Raw genomic sequence first — 20,362 nt, 5'->3', positions numbered from 1 at the left:
GTTAGCCTTCACTTTGTTGTTAGATCAATCTGCACAGTACATAAACAATGTTTGAGCTATTCTATTCCATTCATGTGCACTGGACATCGGGTAGCTGTGTGTGTACAACAACGTATTGAAGAGGACAAAAGCATGTAATGTAGGTAAGGGAATTGTCTTTACCTTGGTACTTTTTGTTACTTTGTCAGTGTAGATTAAATTGAAAAGGTTGAATTATTTTTATAAATATATTGGGATTTTTTTAAAAGATGCTCCAACATTCTGGATTCAGTATGCTGGTCGAAACTTCTCTTTGCTCTCATATATATATATAATCATGGGCTTCCTGTTGATGCCAGGATCAGATTCAATACAGCTTTTCTGTTCTGCGGTGCTGTTTTACTCCATGTGCTCCCAATAATCCAGCCAACCACATCTAGCCCAGACTTTGTAATTAACTGGTGTTATCTAGTTCACCACCACCAGTAACCTGTTTTTTTTTTGCTGGTCCATAAAATGTGGTTTCAAGGGTTTGAGTTAAAAGTCTGATTAAATTAAAATGTCATTTGGCTATTGCATTTACAATTTACTTTCAGATTCATAGTGCTTATATATAAAAAAAGTAGATACTATTTTGATCACCTGTAAAATTGCAAGGTGTTTCTAGAAATGTGTGTTTAGGATATTTGATCTTTTTCTTTTTACTAAACACACCTTCACCACTGCAGGTACTATTAAATATCTTTTTTGTAATCTGTCTGTGAATCTGTAAATATGGTTCTGTGTTACTGGTAACTTCATAAAGAGTCACTTAGAGAAGCTTTTAAAAAACAAAATGTTATGTGGAATCATGAAATTGGATCCTGGACTTTAACTATTCAAATATTAAAGTTGTGACCTAGAGGCTAGAAGGTAACATTGGCAAAGCAAAAATTATCCCCCTTTTTGGATGACGTATTAGTTTAAAGTATGTTACATTACATTGATCAAAAGTCAACATTGAAGGCATTAAAGAATGTCATGAACCCAATTTTTTGAAAGTTAGTGTGTAGCAGGGTTATTATATTTAAATAACTCTAGTACTAAAACCATTTATTTTTAGAAAACAGTGCTGGCCTTGTGGTGCATTATGGTTGTTATTCTTTTACATATGTACCTTAGGCCATTTTGATGTAGTAAAACAATTATGTAAATTATGCAATTAACAACACAAAACATGTCTGTGTGTGTGTGTGTGTGTGTGTGTGTGTGTGTGTGTGTGTGTGTGAGAGAGAGAGAGAGGGGAAGGTCTGGAAACAAGGAAGTGCAATGTACAACTAAACAAATGGACTTTAACTGTCAGCCTCTGACACCTGGCCTGTAAAGTCAGTCTGCAAGGAAAAAGGCATAAAAGAAGAAAGTCACGGAGCAAAAGAAAGATTAAATAAATTCAGAAAGCCATTGGAGAGAGGAAGCAGTAAGAGAGGGTAATTTGCATTTCATTGTCATTGTTGTTTTTGCTCTACCTGTAGTTCCTCTATTTGACTCTTGTAGTTTCACATGGTGAGCTGGATGTTTGTCTGATTATTAGTTTTTGACTAAAAGAACAGAAATGAATCCGTCATCTCTGTATCTTTCTTTACCTCTCTTGTTTGCTTTCACTCTTTTATGAAAAAGCCACAAAAAGGAAGGAAGAATTTTGTAACAGTGCGTGAGAGAGTGAGAGAGGGAGGGACATACGACAGCCTTATATACACTGTCAAGACAACCTGCTCTTCAAAGCACCAAAAACTGTTTACATTTCGAGAGAGAGGAGAAGCAAAGAGGGCAGGTATGAAGCCGCTAGTCAAATGATGGTTGTGGTTGGCTGTGTATAGGCATATCACTACACTGGTTATAGAAAGAGGGAAGCAAATGGAAAAGTAAAGGATGAGTACTGACGTATGACACAAAGAGAAGAAGTCTGTACTTTACTGCTCTGGAATATTGTGCTTGCCTGTATCATATTTAATACATATATTAATGTGCATTAATTTTTTTTTTCCTTTTGACTGGAAGAGGAACATTTGAAAAAGGAAGATGGTCCGGTAAGTTGAGACAGACTTCATGCACTCTTGTTCCAATCTTGTTCAACTCCTCATGTTCCCCTTTTCAGTTTTGCTACTCTTGTTTTGCACGAGTCTTTGAGTCTTGCAAAGTGTTTGTAAAAAGACATCTTTTTTTGTACATAACTGCAATGTGCAAGGTGTATTTATATGCTGATGCATTTCTAGCTGCACGTGTATGTGCATTTCTGCAAATGCACTTGGTGGTTTGGTAGGCCTTGGTAGAGTGTGCTGCTGCTTGTTGCATGTGCTTCACCACACTATTTTATATATATACATACACACACATGCACACACACACACATACACATGTATGTATATGTATGCAATTATATTTACATATATATGCGAATAATTGCATTAAATAACTGTTATTATTACATTATACCTTATTATTACATTATATTTGCGCATTTATAAAAGTGTTCAAATACTCTAGGTACTCATATGCGTGTGTGTACCTATAAAGTTGCATTAGATAACAAAATTTTAAATTATTTCAACAACTTGTGATAAGATGTGTTTTATGTCAGTTCCTCTCGAGTTCAGACAGGTGTTCTAACCACAGGTGTAGTTTAGCACATTAACTATTCATATTTTACACTGATATACTGCACTACACTGCCATAAAGTGTCCAAATATATATATATATTTTTAACAACATGTTGTTTTTTTATCATTTAAAACCTACTAAACTTCTTTTTGTGAAATATTTTGCTTGCATGCAGTTAAGTCATCCACGCACAGTATGTTGTGCCATTCATGTCAGACCTCTCATATAAAATTTTATATTATCATTTCTAGCATGTCTGACTCTAAAATATGCTCATTTACATGTTAAACAGGTGGTTCCACAGAGATCTGTCTGGAATAGACGCAGAGTCCGTTTTGAAGAGCCGAGGTGTCCATGGCAGCTTCCTGGCCCGGCCCAGCAAGAAGAATGTGGGCGATTTCTCCCTGTCTGTTAGGTACAGCACTTTTGGTTTGATATGATAAGAATATCTATCTTTAGCCACTTTTTATGTCATTTAGAGAAAATTTGGTTCTGAGGATAAGCTGAGGTCAGATTGGGGGATAGATAGCCTTCAAAGCTTTCTGCTTTAGTAAAAGAAAGCCTTTCTGTGTTGGCTAAAAAACAAAAATCTTTCTTTTATTTACTGAACGTTTCTGTATTTGGTTGATTTGGGCTTTTGTCTTTCTTACTCAAATTTTTCTGACCATGTTTAGTTGTAAAGAAACACAAGTTTGTTAAGAAACATATATATGCTTCCCTTCAAACCAATTATTACTTTTTTTGGAATAAATAGCAAGCAGTTTTTTTCACTAGACATTGAGCACAGTGTGGGAGTAAACATTTCATTATATGTGGTGATAATTTGGTTCTGTATTTATATAATATGCAGCGCTTTTGTCTCGTTCTTTTCAGAAGCTTTGTGTGTGTGTCGTGGTTTTCTGACCTTTAAAAATGTTAATGGACATATGTTTTCATGCAAAAGTTTTATTTTCTTCTTTTTCTTTTACTCATCTGCCATGTAACTGTCATCAACAGTTCACTTCACATATCAGTGCAGTAATTCTCACATTTATCTATGTGTTTTTATTAATTCCATGGACTGTAAAATCTAATTTGCTTATTATATATAGATAGTTATAGACTTTCAAACATGCTCCAGAGATACAATGTGTTTATTTCTCTCTGATCTTTGTAATATAAAAAGTGTCCGCTTAAAAATGGAAAACATTAATACGCTGATTGTATGATTGTATGTGATGTGTGACTTGGATGTTGTCACGCAACTAGTTGATGTTACTAAATGCCAGTGTAATGTCAGTTCATTTTTGAAAGGGCAAATATCAGTGTCAACAGCTCAAAACTGGCACATGTAGTACCGTATGATTCTGACTATTATACTGAATTGCAGTTCATTATAACATGATATATTTTCTGCGTGTAGCCTGGAAAGTAGTCATTCTTTATCAGTTTTGATATTTGCAAATTAAGTGTGGTTTTATGGTTTTAATTCATTCAGAAATTAATTTAACCGCATTTGTAGTTCAGTAAACCTTTATTTAGGGGTAAATTACAACATTAACAACAATAATTGAAATAAACTGTTATAACATTCTAATTTAGTGTAAAATCATTCCATTGATCATTTTTCTGATTTTATGTACAAGCTTTTGAAGACTTCAATTAATTGGAATATTATAAAACTTACAAAAATAGGGAGAGAGGAAGTGAATTGATCCTCCACGTATATCTTAGTATGATGTGGCCTCTTTTCTGTGCCTGATCTGTCATTTTAGTCTGGTTCCAAACCACGTAACCAAAACCAGTTTTCTGGCATAATTAAACGCAGCTATTTTCGGAGAAGGTAATGATTTATTCAAACTCAGGAGGACAAACCCTGAGAAAACACGATGAATATGGGTAATCAATGTCTATGATGGAAAATATTACTGCAATCCTTTGTGAAAAAGACTTCAGGTCAAGTAATTACTTCATACTCACGTAATGTTTCTACACACTTTGTGAAGTTACTATTACTGTTACTCCATTTCCTGTGACATTATGTCCTGTTTAAACCAGTTAATGTTTGGGGACCTTGATTAATTATTTTAAGATGCCATGTTCTATCAATAAATGGAAATAATTTAATTTTACTGAGTGTGATGCATCACCAATCCTCTTTCCTTCACTTCCTCTGTCTCTCAGAGTGGGAGACATAATCACACACATTAGGATTCAGAACACGGGTGATTATTATGACCTGTACGGCGGGGAAAAGTTTGCGACGTTGGCTGAGTTGGTGGAATACTACACTGGAGATCATGGAACTCTACAGGATAAAGATGGGACCGTTATTGAGCTCAAATACCCTTTAAACTGTTCTGATCCCACCACTGAGAGGTAAGCCATCATATTTGATCCTTCATCCTGAAGATGTTGGGATGTATTTACAAAATTAGCTGAACGAAATAGCTAATACAAGCAAGTTTTATTTGACTTTGGTTTGATCTAAATTGTTTCTGAGACTCTTATATACCATATTTCAAAAGTTTCTGTAACATTATTACCAGAACAGGTTTCTAGGAAGAGTTTCATCTGTATTTACTAACCTTGTCTATGCAAAGTAATATTCACTTTCTTAATCATGTCAAATATTCTAATTGTGATGTTTGCATAGACTGCGTATGGAACCATTCCATTTCAGCTGTTCCATTCCCACTCGGTTTACTTTTGCAACACCATATCCCAATTAAGGAGGCACCCCAAACACACATACATAGATCCACATTATATTCATGCTTGTTTAAAATGCATACTGACATTGATTATATTAATATTTGTAACACCAACCATTCTGGCTGCAGTCGTGCTGTTTGCAGTTGTTTCTCAAGTTAGGTTGTTATTTTATTCAACAGCAGGAAGGTCAAGTGTTTAGTCAGAAAAAAGTGGAAAAACTCAAAAGGTCAAAATCATAATGTGGCATTTCCAGGTCTAGTATTATGCTACTTCATTGTTTGATGTTAAACTTAATGTAGATAAGCGTAGCACTTTTTGAGTAATCGGAAAATTCTGTTTGCAAATTTATTTTTAGACTGCTGCTGTAGTGGATTCAGTAGTCAAATTATTGTTATCCATGTAAACATAGCCACAATTTTCTGGACATGGAAAGTCATTCGCCTCATAAGGCTTGGAATTTACATTTATTTTACCTAATATACAGCCTATCGGTAAAGGAAGTTTTGCTGCTTTGCCCTTTTGGAGAGTGCTTGGGAGTTTTATCATTGTGGTATTTTATGTAAATTTATCCGTTCAAATACTGCTATGCTAACTGAGAGCCTGAACTTCTTTTTTTATGGCAGATAAATGCTACTCTAGCAACAGTACCAGTTAACAAAAAGTGGATCAGCCATTTTATCACACATTGAAAGTAGAATGTGGAAGAATTCCAATTACGTCAGAAACCGAGGAACAAAACTTGATACGAATCTTCAAAATACCTTCCACCACTAAAGTTAATCTAATAAACTTCACTAAAGCATAAAATCACCAAACAACAACAGATTCATGTTAAAGAGACATGTTAATGCGATCAGCAAGTATGACTAATTTAAGATGGTCTCTTTGTTTTATGATTACATCAAATGAACATTAGCTGTCACTTAACTCCATCTACATCAGATTCTGCATACGATTTGCATTTGACCATACAATTAGAGAACTTTACATAGTATACTGTATCAATTTCCCCTGTTTATATGGATCACAGGCACACAATCCTGGATCAGCATTGCTAATCGCAAGCTTTTCAACATGACTAATGTAAGATACACATTGCTTTAGTTAACCATACTTGCGTGTAGGAGTGTTAATGCTGGCTGTAATAATAAGCACTGAAAATGCATGTTATGCACAGATATTGCGGACTTAAATATTACTTATTTTTTCCTCTGTTAGTTTCCCTTCTTTGTCTGCACATGATGTATCTATGGTGCGAATGTCAAAACTTACACATAGGTGTGAAATATTTCAGATTTATTTTTGTAGTTATGTTATTATGTAGTTAGTTATTTATGTAATGCTACAAAAAAAGATGAAAATTCACTAAAATTAAGACTGTCTAAAAATGCAGTAAAATTGATTAAACTAATGATTAATAATCTAACGGATAATGCAATGTAAGTTAAAGGACATTTTTATTCATTATAATTCATAATAATTATATAAAGTATATAGTCATTCTTAGATTTTAATAATTATATAGTGCAAACATCTGAGACTGCTAGTAATAATGTCTATTTTGCATTATTTTATGTAATTACTCTTTTCAATTACAAATGTATATTATATTATATTTTATATTATCTGCATAAAAATTTGATATTTTTTTTATTTAATTTAAGTAGATTTTAATATTCGGTTTGTGACTTAGACTGAATATTCAGACTTAGACTTATTATTAGACTTAATATTCGGTAGTCAAGTTGCCTGAGCGCCACAAATTTATGTAAAACCTGATGATCATGTCCACAATGATCAACAGAAGCAAAAGCATCTGACCCTCTGTGTACAGGAGATCACAAGGTTAATGTCACAAATTTGCATATTTGATTAGTGACTTCTTAAAAACGTCTTATTCATTTTATGCCAAAATGTTGGTGTGTTGTTAAGTTTTCCTGTTTATTTTCAGGTTTAAGTAAGATTTTGAATCCCAGATTTCAGTGTGGCCTTTTGGATCCCAAATCTTCACCATCTTGGTCACTGATTTTTCTTAAAGCACTTTATTTCATTTTGATGCACCTTGAATTGCAGACACACTCAACCCCTCCTTCTGCCATGTGTCTGACTTCCTCTTCTCAACTGCGGTTGGAAACTTTAGTTTTGACACATTTGCAAACAGTGACCAGACCCATTCAGGCCTTCCTTCATCTCTCCCCTGTCTCTCTTAGCTCTTTGTCCCCCACCCTTCTGTCTGTCTGTCTGTCTATCTCTTTTTTTGGTCATGCTCATGATGAGCTGCTTGATGGGTGTTGTTTAATGGACAGAGAACCTAATGTATGCAAACTGAGGTCACAGCCGAACTCAGTGTGACACTTTTCTACATTTTTGTCCCATAAAAGTGTTACAGTGGCTTACTATGTTTATGTGTTATCAGCTGCCCGTAAAGTGCGTTCCCATTTGTGGGTTTAACACCATAAAATTTCTAAAACATTCTTTCTTGTGTTTTCTAGAAATTAGAAATATTAAATGAGAAAGTTAATCCCCCTCCCCTGGATAATGACTTACTTTCTTCTGCGTAACACAAAAGAAGATGTTTTCAGAAATGTTACTGATACTGTAAAAGTCGCTTGGGTCCAAAACAACTGACTGACTTTCATTGAAAAAGTAAATGCTTACACGTAAAGCAACGTAAATATAAGTTCACAGAGGAAATGAGAAGAGTACTGTACTGTAGGTATATATAACAGCACTGTTTTTTAGTTATGATGAGCGTCTGTTATATAAATTAATATTAATAAGAAGGGGCTTGATGTCATTTCACACACAAGAGTTTCTTATGCTGAAAGACCTATGACTTATGCTGAAAGACTTAGACTTATTTTCTCAAGGCTAGCATGCAAGTTATGATAACTTGAAAGAGAATGTGCAATGACAGATAGTGTAATGTATATACATTTGACACTCATATAAAATATTATATGTTTAATGCCAGAACCTGTAACTTTGATCACAAGTCCAATCTAAAACTGAAACATAAAAGAGCAAAGATCTAGATCCCTTTATGGAGGCCTAAAAGACGCACTGAAAATATTACTGATGACTAGAAACACAAAGACGTCTGATTGCATGACATGGTGTCTTAATAATAAGACAGTTGTCCAGCTGAAACATGTGCCAGTCACATATGCTTAACCTTTGGCCATTTAGATATGTTTAGTAAAGACAAGGAACATAGAATCGCATTAACAAGATTTAGTCAACTAAAAATATAAATTGCACTATTATAAATGCCCCCAGACTCTGGAATGACTTGCCCATTTCTATTAGATCTGCTCCTTCTTTGTATGTTTTAATTCCAAGCTAAAAACCTATCTTTATTGATGTTATTGTATCGTTTTATTGATTTTATTTAATTTTTTTCTTTTAGAATGTTTTGCAATGTGCCATTGTCTATGTATCTTGCTTTTGCAGAACACTGGTCAACTTTGGTTGTGTTTAATAGTGCTATATAAATAAAATTGACATTGACATTATAGCAATTTCTTTAATTTTATTAGTGTTAAAGTTGTATTTGTTATCATAAATGTTTTTATGTAAGAATATAACAAACTATTTAATTCTTTTTTTAATTTATATTTTTAATTTTTTAAATGTATTATTATTCAGAATCAGTACAATTATAATTCACCGGTTGTAATTGTCAAAGAGCAATCATGGAAGAACCCCCAGAAGGGCGATTTAGCAAGCCTTTTTTTTCTCAAGAGAAGAGAGAAGGAAGGACAAGCTAAAAATACACCAAAGTCTCGAGTCAAGAAATCTTGTCATCAGAAAATTTTCCGACCGCAGTACAGGAAGCTAAGATGTAGAAATTGAGAACTGAGCCCAATTGTAAACTCACATTTTAGTATGCAAGAGCATGAGGACCGCCATACTTTTGCGTCATGATCCAGAAATGCATTGCTAATAAAAATATGCATGCTGGAAGTGGATGTGACATAAATGTTCAGCCTCTGTTTTCTGTTCATGGCTGTAGTGGTTTGTGGTGCAGCTGCATTTGACAATTGTTTTTTTATTTTTAGGTACTGTCATCCTCTAAATACCTTGACGGGTTTGTTTGCATCAGAGATGTCAATTTATTCTCATGATGCAGGAAATACAATTCACAAATACTTTTTACTTGTTAAAAGTTTCTATTGTGCGAACATCTACAGTAATATGTAGAACCTATAGTAATATGAATTTCAGAATTACTTTTTCCCCCTTTGTTTTTGTATCCTCAGGTGGTACCATGGCCACTTGTCAGGTCCAAATGCTGAGAAGCTGCTCCGAGAGCGCGATGAGCTCGGGACGTTCCTGGTGAGGGAGTCACTCTCCAAACCAGGAGACTTTGTTCTGTCTGTGCTGACCGATGAAATGACCAGTTCTGGTAGGAGGGTCTCCCATATCAAGGTCATGTGCAATGTAAGTGTTTGTGCATGTGCTCATACATGTATGACTGTGAGTCAAACAAAGTCAATGGTTTGCTTTCATTTTAAAAGCAAGTATGTGGCTTGAATGTGAACATAGAATATTCTACCTCATAAGCTTGTTTCAAGTCCAGTATTTAGTTACACTTCCCTTCAAGGAAGGTTTTGGACAAAATCAGCAAAAATCCTTATCATTTGTGTAAATCAGTACATGATTACACACTAATAACAACATAAATGGGTAATTTGTTATAAATAGCTCTAGCATTTTTCTATGTTCTGAATTTGTTTTTTTCAATAAATATATATTAAGCTTTGAAAAACAATTTTTGTGTGTGTTTTGTCCCTTATCAATACAAAGTCATCACAAAATGAATAGGATTTATGCTGATTTTGTTCCAACCCTCATGCATTGAGTGTTATCAAATTTCTGAAGGCACTATACATGGTGAGATACATATTATATATCATAAATTGCTTATTAAAACGCTAAAATATTGCAGTGAATGACACAGTATTTAAATGGACAGTTCACGCAAAAATGAAAATTCTGTCATCATTAGTTGTTCCAACCCTTTATGAATTTGTTACAAAATAGGATATTTTGAAGAATGTGAGCAACCAAACAGTCCATACCGTGGAAGTCAGTGCAGACCAACTGCTGTTTGGTTACCCACACTCTTTAAAATATCGTTTTTTGTGTTCAAGACTTGAGGGTGACTAAATGATGACAGAATTATCATGCTTTGAATATTTTTATACATTTAGCAAATAACAAAATTTAAGTAAAAAAAAAAAACTTGCTTAAGGAAATATATTTGCAGTCTGGCATATATACACATTCACACATTTTGACATACTTAAAGATATGCAGAGTAAAGCATTTAAATACATACGGTACACACGGTATGACATTGATTAACACGCTTCTTGGGCTTACCTGAAGAACGCCACTGGACTTTGAGTCATAAGTGTGTGCAAATGGCAGCGGGGTGGTCATGCTTCACTCAGGGCTCTAAATAAGCGCTATTGTTGAGCTGTTCAAATGAATGGTTGACGATTATGACCAAGGGAAAATCAGGTCAACGCACTGCCTGTCAATTGTTTATTTATTCCACTGGTGTGTGTGTGTATGTGTGTATGTGCTTTAGTGAGGTTCAAAGCGCACAAAACACTGTCGTTGCGTTGTTCCCCTCTGAGCAGATTAACAGAACAAACTGTGTTCTGTGAAGACGGTTCTAATCAGCTCAGAGAACCAAACAATTCTGTTAAGGCCTAAAACTTTTTAAATCAGCCTAAGTTAACCCTATTTTATCTAAGAAAATGTAAGCTCTCACCAGTGGACTGCTTCTGTTAATCTGATTTAAAGACACAGAAAGCTTTTGTGCTGCCATTTTGGGTGATGTCATTTAAAATTTAATGCGCATTCTCACAGGTTGCAGTAAAATCCAAATGTCCATTTATGTATTTCTTTTTAATAAGGATAGCATAAGCAAATTTTCAAGCAAAGCTATTCATAAAAAGTCTTTTGGACATTTTCAGCACAGCCATAGTTAATGTGATGAACAAGGCTTGAGTGAACTTTAGAGGAACTGACTTAAAATGAGACGCATCCAATTAAAAAAACCTTGGCATGTTGGTCAAAAGTAAATGCAGTAATCCACATTTATGAGTAAAACAAAAAGTATAATATGTGACCCTGGAGCACAAAAGCAGTCTTAAGTCGCTGGGGTATATTTGTAGCATAGCCAACAATACATTGTATGGGTCAAAATTAATGATTTTTCTTTTATGCCAAAATCATTAGGATATTAAGTAAAGATCATGTTCCATGAAGATATTTTGTAAATTTCATACTGTAAATATATCAAAACTTAATTTTTTATTAGTAATATGCATTGCTAAGAACTTCATTTGGACAACTTTAAAGGCGATTTTCACAATATTTAGATTTTTTTTGCACCCTTAGATTCTACATTTTCAAATACTTGTATCTCAGCCGATTATTGTCCTATCCTAACAAACCATACATCAGTGGAAGGCTTATTTATTATTTATTTAAAAAAAATGTGGTCTGGTTTTGTGGTCCAGGGTCACATATGCTTTCTCACACAGTGTTTATGTTTTAATAATATTATAATTCGGAGGTCCATTTTGGCTTCCAGTTAAGGTGCCAGTGAACCCCATGTTACCGTTGTGTATGAATCCAACTGACTGATTACATTTTCATTTCTTACGCCTGTTCATTTTCAGAATGACCGTTACACCGTTGGTGGTAAAGAGGTTTTTGACACTTTGGCAGACCTTGTGGAGCATTTCAAACGTACTGGTATTGAGGAATTGTCTGGGACAATGGTTTACCTCAAACAGGTAAAGAACATTTGTAATCAGAGGTTTTTTTTTCATGCCAACATGAATGTCTTAAATGTCAAGAAAGATGTTCAACAAAAGCACTAGCAGCTAATCAGCTTCTGGTATTAACTGCAGCACTGTGGAAACAGACTGTTAGGCTTGGTCACATTAGCTTATACATTTTGAGATATTAAGCTAAAATGTTTCAATATAAAACCCTTTGAATTTTTTAATAAAGTTACTGTTATAGTGATCTGCTATTACTTTTATAGTTGCTAAATGTTGGCTTTGACTTAAGAGTATCTGTTCTGCTGAGATAAAAAGATTTGACTGGAAAATATTTGTGAAATTGAGGTTTTTTTACTTAGTGACAAAATGGCACATCTTAATGAACTGTGGGAAGCACCTTTAAAGTTGTGATTAATCTTCGCCCTTTCTGTCTGTCTCTCTCCTCCTTGGTGTTGTGTGTCTCCTACACTTTTCTGTCTCTCTATGTTGATGTCTCGTTTTGTTTTGGTGTCTACCCTTTTCCTCAGCCTTATTACTCCACAAGGTTGAACGCAGCTGATATTGAGAGCAGAGTAAAGCAGCTCGACCAGACCTCAGATAACATGGATGGGGCCGATAAAAAGATAAAAGCTGGCTTCTGGGAAGAGTTTGATGTGAGTGGCATGTTTAAAGGTTATTCACCACCTGCTGTAGATGAATCACAAATTCTTCATCCATTAGAAGCACGGTTACATTTTACTAACTCATTGTGGGATTTATTTTGAAAATATTGCAGTAATGGTACTCAAAAGAAACTAAATTGAAATCTATTAATATGGAATTCCTGATTTTCATGTAAAAGAACATGTTTTATACAATGGACCAGCCTGAAAAATACACTTTTTAAATGTGATTTGGGATAAACAAATTATATTTATGATACCATTTTTGTCAGATTTTTTTAATGATGATACATTGAACCATTATTGAACCAACATGAGCATTGACTTGCCTTGGAGAAACCACAATTACAAAAACAGAAAATAAATAAGTAATGAAATGAAATGAAATTAAACTGCAGATTAGTGAGTAAAAAAAAGTTTTATTCCCACACAAAAAAGATTGTGTGGTAGTTTTGGGTTCGCGGGCTGGAGTTAATACATTCACACCTCCTAACAGTAGCCTGTAGTCTGTTAGGCCACAACAGAGGCTGTATTTCCCACTCAGCATAATCCATTTTTGCCTTTCTTCATCCAAGGCAGTTAGATTTTAAGAGATTATTTTTGAAAGAGATACATTTGGATTTATTTATTTTGTACATTTTGTGTTTTTACTTTTAAGTCGCTGGCATATGTTTTATAACCATCAAGTTTTTTCCCCCCACATCATTTACATGAGCTTATGAGTCTGCTTAAAGACAATTCATGCATTTTTACAGCCATTTTTGTACTTATAACACTTGCTACAGTTTGGCAAAAAGAATTTGCTCAACTGTTGCTAAAATTAGTGTGTTTGTACGAGGCTCTCTGGTCATAGTAAGGTTAGACCACAGCAGCCAAACGGTCGTTCAGAGCTACTCTCAACAAGCAGGATGTGGTCACGTGTACTCTCACGTGTATCTTAATTTCTCACACTGTCTGTGCTATTTCTGATTTCTAAATCTGTTTTTCTGCTTGCAGGCGCTGCAGAAGTTGGAAACTAAGGTATCGAAGAGCAGAGATGAAGGAATGAGACCAGAAAACAAAAGCAAAAACAGATACAAGAACATCCTTCCCTGTGAGAAATGAATCGAATAACAATACAGTATTTCTTTGAAAAATATATAAATGAAATATAAGTTTAATAGTGAGGAGTTGCATAAATTCTGACAGTTTTTATAATAAATATTCAAATTTCTTCTCTTTTCAGTTGATGACACTAGGGTTAAACTGCAAAACGCAGATCCCAATGTTGTCGGCTCCGATTACATCAATGCCAACTTCGTTATAGTAAGTCCACAACATAAATCACAGCATAATCATAAATCTCTCAAATTCTTTCGTTAAACCTTCTTTTTTTCCCTCCTCCTCTCTCTTTCTATATGTCTGTGTTCACAGAACAAATTAATGGATATCAATTACCAGAAAGTTTACATTGCTTGTCAAGGCTGCCTCGCAACAACTGTAAGCGATTTCTGGCAAATGGTATGGCAAGAAAAGTCACAAGTTATCGTCATGACAACAAGAGAGGTTGAGAAAGGACGGGTTAGTAATTGTTGACATTCTTCCGATTTATAATTTATTCTATTTTTATTTAGTATTATTAACTTGTATTATTATTAAATATGCATACTATTATAGCCTTGCTGTTAAAAAAGTAGAAAATGTCTCGACTGCAAATGTAACATTTAAAATATACAGTTCCTTTTCTTGTTACATGCGCCCTCTGCAGAATAAGTGTGTGCCATATTGGCCTACTACTGAAGGAGAGTCAAAGGAAGCAGGCAGATATGTGGTGACGTTACTGTCTGAGAATGATGCTGCTGATTACAAGGTCAGAGTGATGGAGCTCACAGCACCACACCGGGTAAGAAAACAGTCTTTTCAATACCTTTGTGCAAACATTCCCACTAGCACACACCACATTTCTGCATACAGCACCTGCGGCCCAGATTCTGTACTTCTATCTCATTCTCTTTCAATGCACTTTATACCTTTGCCTTGACAAAAGTATTTTCATGAAAACGTGTCTTATGTACAAAAAAAAATTATGTTCATTTTAATGACATCTTTTCACTAAAATCGTTATGCTGGCAGTAGTATATTTTTTTTAAGTGAAATGTTCCTTAAATCAGATATCTCTTTATTTTTCTGATTTCAGAGAGAGCCAGCTCGCACCATTTGGCACTACCAATATTTGAGCTGGCCGGATCACGGCGTGCCACAAGAGCCTGGTGGAGTGCTTAGCTTTCTGGAGCAGGTCAACGTCAAACAGCAAGAACTGTGTACAACTGAACCTATGGTCATCCACTGCAGGTACTAACTCACAACAGAGTCTCTTATAACTTAATTTACCATTTAGGGCCTTCATGAGCACAAAAAATTATATTCAGATGTCCATAAAATATACTGACTATATAATATCTGAATATTCTTGACATTTTATAGACCGCATTGAACACTGATGCTGGTTTAAATGCCACTTATTTTGCATTTCTCACAAAACATCTTTGGGAAAAGCCATAATTCTTTTTTTTTTTTATAGTGAACTGGTCACTCCAAATTGTTCGAAAAAGTTAGGATCATTTAAAGGGAAAGTTTGCCCAAAAATGAAAATTCTGTCATTAATTACTCACCCTCATGTCGTTCCAAACCCGTAAGACCTCTGTTCATCTTCGGAACAGAACATTAAGATATTTTTGATCAATTCTGAGAGCTCTCTGACCCTCCCATAGACAGCAATGTAATTACCACGATAAAGGTCCAGAAATGTAGTAAGGAGATCGGTAAAATAATCCATGTGACATCAGTGGTTACGAAGCTACAAATCAAAGCATAAACAACGTAGAAAACGTATCTGTGTGGCGCAGCTGACACAGAACAGCATACGCTGTTTACATTCAGTGGATACTCTCTTTTTTGCGCTAGGGTGATGCGGAGGACACAAATAGTTGAATAAAGTTGTTATTTTTGTTTTCTTTGCATACAAAAAGTAATCTCGTAGCTTTGTAAACTTACAGTTGAACCCCTGATGTCACATGGATAATTTTACCGATGTCCTTGCTATGTTTCTGGACCTTGATCGTGTTAATTACGTTGCTGTCTATGGGTGGGTCAGAGAGCTCTCAGAATGCATCAAAAATATTTTAATTTGTGTTAGGAACAACATGAGGGTGAGCAATTAGTAACAGAATTTTCATTTTTGGGTGAGTTATCCCAAAATACAGTTTTTAGTTAGTTTAATGTCAAGAATGTAAATAAACTATACTAAAATAAAATGTTATTTTATTTTATTTTATTAACAAAGAGAACAGTGTAGTACATTTCATATCTTGGCATGAAATGTAATCCACGCTGACTGTCTTAGGCAGGGAGGTTTAAACTTTAGGCAGTAGTCACACCACTTAGCATTTCGTAATCATAATACATTCTTGAACTTTTCATGATCCCGTACTTTCCTCTTTAAACCTTTAAATTAATAGTCTGTTTACTCTAGTATTAATGTGCTATGGGAAATTCAGTGTCTCATGACCTCTGCAAGCTTGAAGAGATATCTTCAGTTATTTGTGCCTTAATGTGTTTTGGCAGTGCTGGTATTGGGCGAACAGGAACCATTGTGGTAATCGACATGCTTATAGATACCATTGATGCTAAAGGTGAGTTTATATCACTCTGTGTTGAGGTTTTCGAGGTTTTCTTACTTTTACTATGGAAAGCAAAACAGCTTTCTGTGAGGTTTTAAAAAGTCAGCAGCCTGGTATCCGGATGGTTTTTGGTTCAGTCCCTAGCTGAAGCAAGATATTAGCCATTGTGCTCTTTTAGAAAAGAGCTTAAAACCTCAGGGAATTGTCCTGTTAATACCTTCATGGTACCATTCTTTGGTAATGTCACATGAAAAGGTTTGATTCTGATGAACTGATGAACTCATTACACAAATACCTTGAATGCAATAAAAGTATCAAAACACAGTGGGAAAAATGAGTGTATTTAGGTTGTTTTTACTCAAAAAACAGACTAATCTGGAATTCATAACAGCTCTTAATGAGAGGTTTACAATTTGATTTAAGCTCAAAAACATTCTAGAGAGGGTCACTACTTTCAATATTCACCTTTATCTCGAAACATTAATGAACGTTACCATAGCAAAACTCATTTTAGATCAGGACATGAAAAATCAAACATCAGCTTTCTCAGCAGGAGACACATTATTGTTGATCATTTTTATTGCAACTTTGGGTTAGTGCAGTGCAATCACATTGATGAAAGCATTATAACCTGTGAATGTCCTCAGGCTTTCTGGAACCAATATGTTTGGCTAACATGCTTCCCTTCTAAATGGTCCAGATTGTTTTTACACCAATGAATACAGTTAGTTTTATAATCTCATAATAGGCTTATTCTTAGTTGTTGCAACCACATTTCACATGAACACCTCAGGGTGGTACTTCATCCTAGATTCTGGATCAAACAAGGTCACAGTTTTTGCAAATGATTCTAAAGATGTTGTCTTTGTCAGGTCTGGACTGTGACATCGACATCCAGAAGTGTATTCAGATGGTTAGAGATCAGCGGTCTGGCATGGTGCAAACTGAAGCACAGTACAAGTTCATCTACTTGGCTGTGCTACAGTATATAGATTCGAGGAATGTCACACGAAGGGCTGTCATGGTAAGAAAATGGCTGAGGATCATGGTGAGAGGTTTTTAAAATGCAATTAAGGGAATAAAAGGAAATTAATCCAGTATTTGGTTTGGGGTCAGTAAGATATTTAAAATAATTAATACTTTTATTTAGCAAAAAAGTGACAGTTAATACATTTATAAAGTTACAAAAGTTTTCTATTTCATTTTCTATTTTCTATTTATTTGAAAATTCAGCTTTGCCATCACAGGAAGAAATTACATTTTAAAATATATTAACCTCCTGAGACCTGGAAAACTTTTTTTTTTTTTTTTTTTTTGTGAATTAGTTTTTGTTTTATGTTTTTTTTTTATGTCATTACATTGTTTAGAGCATAAGAAAAAATTGGAAAAATAACAATTTAGAAAAATTATATTTTATTCATATGTTATGCTATGGAAACTGGGACACAATTGTTTAAGAAAAATAAAAAAACATGAATGAACATGCATTGGCCAAAACAATAGATTTTTATTTAATCACCAAAACATTTTTAGATTTCATGATTTTTTAAATACCAAACAATGTATAAAGATGATTCTCAACTATGATATGAAAGATATAACAGAATGATTTGATATACCATTTTTCTTTATGCAGTATGTGTATAAAATGGCCATAAACAGGTTTTCCCATTGTAAACAATATATCTATAAACTGTAAACTGTGTTCTTGGGGCAAAATGTAATGAAAAAATAAGTGTAATAATGGGAGTAATAATTGGCAAGGTTTTCATAATAATATCTAATATTTCATAGGAATATTTAAATATAATTCCTTTCCCTATTCATTTGTTGTGTCTCCAAAAATGCGTAATAAACATGCTTTTAATCCTGGTGTCCTCTACAGTGGACATGTATGAAATCAACGTCCTGTTTCGTAACAGAAAGTCACATTTTGATTTGAAACCCCATAACATTTTCCTGAGATGTTGATTTATGACAGTTTAAAAAAAAGAAGTGATTCCTAAATTAATATCAGCCATTTCTAAAGACCAAGGAGAGGGAGTGGTCATGGTGAAACTTCCAAACATTTGGTAACTCTGAAAAGCCCTGAATTTGCTTTGTATAGAACATCCAGATGTGGCATGTATCGTCTCAGAGAAATTCACTAACATAATGTTCTTGACTGAGGACTCAGGGTCTAAGGAGGTTAAATTAGAAAAAAGTTTCTACAAATTGTAATAATATAATTTTTTTTACTGTATTTTTGGTCAAATAAATGCAGCTTGATGAGCATCAGCATTTCTTTTGAAAATATTAAACAAACTTAATGACCCCAAACTTTTCAACAGTAGTATATCCATTTGCCCTCAAAACGGTTCCCGTGCAATATCTTATCAAAGTCAACACTGATATCCAGTTATCTGTGTCTCCCATCTGTTGTACATAGTATTGCTATTGATTTTTTTTTTAACTTTCTGTTACAGGAAACAGAAACCGAATATGGAAACCTCTCAATTCAGCCTAAACACCAGAAGGCCAGTCGCAAAGCCTCTGCAAAGTAAGTAGACTTCTGCTTATAGTGTATCCCAAATACTCCCACAACCATCCAGAGACATTCCTCTCACGTCCCCTTATCTTCCACGAACCGATGACCAGGTCAGTAGGCGGTTCAAAGATCTCTCGGTCACAGCCATCTGCTTACACAAGCTTTTTGGAAGCCTTAGAACCATTGTGCAATGTCCAATTGAAAGAGAAAGAGAAGGATTGAGTTGGACATGTCTGGTATTGTTTCAGTTTGTCCTTGCTCTAATCACAGAGTTGAACTAATTATTGGCTTACTGGAAATAAAATAAAATGAGAACTTACTAAGTACTAAGTATAATCATAACAACTTCTGCATAATAAAGTCTAACTGCATTTAAATCCAAGCATTGCAGTGGACTTCTCATTCACTCCTTTGTTTCTCTAGAAGTTGGGATGGTTTTGATGACTAATTAGTGTTGACTTAAGTTAGTGACTAATCAGGTACACTTATTTATTTCTTTTTTCAGAAAAAATGAAGACGTTTATGAGAATCTGGGAGCAAAGGGAAAGAAAGATGTCAAAAAGCAGAAATCGGAGGATAAGAAGAGTGGATCTGTCAGGAAACGATAAAATAGAAAAAAGAAAGATGATGAAATTTAATCTTGCTTCATGATTGTACAGCTTTATTTTATTTTTTTCAGCAGTTTTAAAGAAAACTGAGCCAGGGTTTTACAGAGATGCCAAACTATTTGACCTTATCAAACAAATCTTGCTATGTTTTTGTCTATGTGCATTTGTTAATTTTTAGTAAAGATTTAAGTCAAGTCAATTTATAATGTAATTGATATAAATCATCCACTGTCATCCCAGCCATTATGTTTATCTGCTGTAATAAAATGAAGGCGTGTTTGCATAGAATGTTGAATTTTCCGGGATGTTATTGTAACAGTGAGGCTGAATGGAAAGGATGATGTCCTGCAGAGATGATACGCACAAACTCTGGCCTGATGCCAGAAAGAGAGGGACCTGACTCATTCATATTCTTTACATCAGAGAGCTGTAGACATCAGGGTCAAATGTGGCCCTTGATCAGTGAACCCCATACAGGGCTGACCTCATTTAACACAGAGGCACAGCGGGGAAAACATTAGGAGAAATGAATGAACTTTACAGAGCGCCACATGCTACACGCAACAGAACAAAGTGTGTCAGAGAAAAAAAGAGTGTAAGAGAGCATTTTGAGGTACAGACATAAATTATGATTGAATTTAAAAATATTTTGTTTTCAGTATTACCTAACTTCTATCAAACTGTCAGAAAATTATGGAAGAATAAATATTATTAGAATAATAATATTAGTGTGTCGTTGCATTTTCTATTAGTGTTTTAAAAATCCATCTATATTGCATTCGTTTT

The 20,362-nt window shown here is 34.5% G+C and overlaps 1 protein-coding gene across 4 annotated transcripts; it reads left to right on the top strand.

The window, feature by feature from the left end:
• Window positions 1-67: 67 nt before the first annotated feature.
• Window positions 68-19,864, top strand: LOC306878145 (tyrosine-protein phosphatase non-receptor type 6-like; the record flags this gene model as incomplete). Of its 4 annotated transcripts, XM_079430294.1 has the most annotated exons (18): window positions 68-143; window positions 1,251-1,445; window positions 1,636-1,789; window positions 2,017-2,045; window positions 2,910-3,032; window positions 4,781-4,975; window positions 9,574-9,754; window positions 12,013-12,129; window positions 12,648-12,773; window positions 13,779-13,875; window positions 14,008-14,087; window positions 14,196-14,342; window positions 14,530-14,664; window positions 14,959-15,113; window positions 16,386-16,453; window positions 17,314-17,465; window positions 18,907-18,980; window positions 19,474-19,864. In XM_079430294.1, 15 exons carry the CDS (start codon window positions 2,038-2,040, stop codon window positions 19,574-19,576), a joined length of 1,761 nt encoding a protein of 586 aa, XP_079286420.1. In that variant the 3' UTR covers window positions 19,577-19,864. The 4 variants fall into 4 exon arrangements, with proteins under 4 accessions (XP_079286420.1, XP_079286421.1, XP_079286419.1 ...); XM_079430295.1 differs by lacking the exon at window positions 1,636-1,789 and having other exon boundaries at window positions 99-143; XM_079430293.1 differs by lacking the exon at window positions 68-143 and having other exon boundaries at window positions 1,224-1,445.
• Window positions 19,865-20,362: the final 498 nt, after the last annotated feature.

This window comes from Barbus barbus (assembly GCF_936440315.1).
Source record: "Barbus barbus genome assembly, chromosome: 12".
Classification (NCBI taxonomy): domain Eukaryota; kingdom Metazoa; phylum Chordata; class Actinopteri; order Cypriniformes; family Cyprinidae; genus Barbus; species Barbus barbus.
Note: the sequence above shows the minus strand (reverse complement) of the source record. Positions and strands in the feature narration are given on the sequence as shown.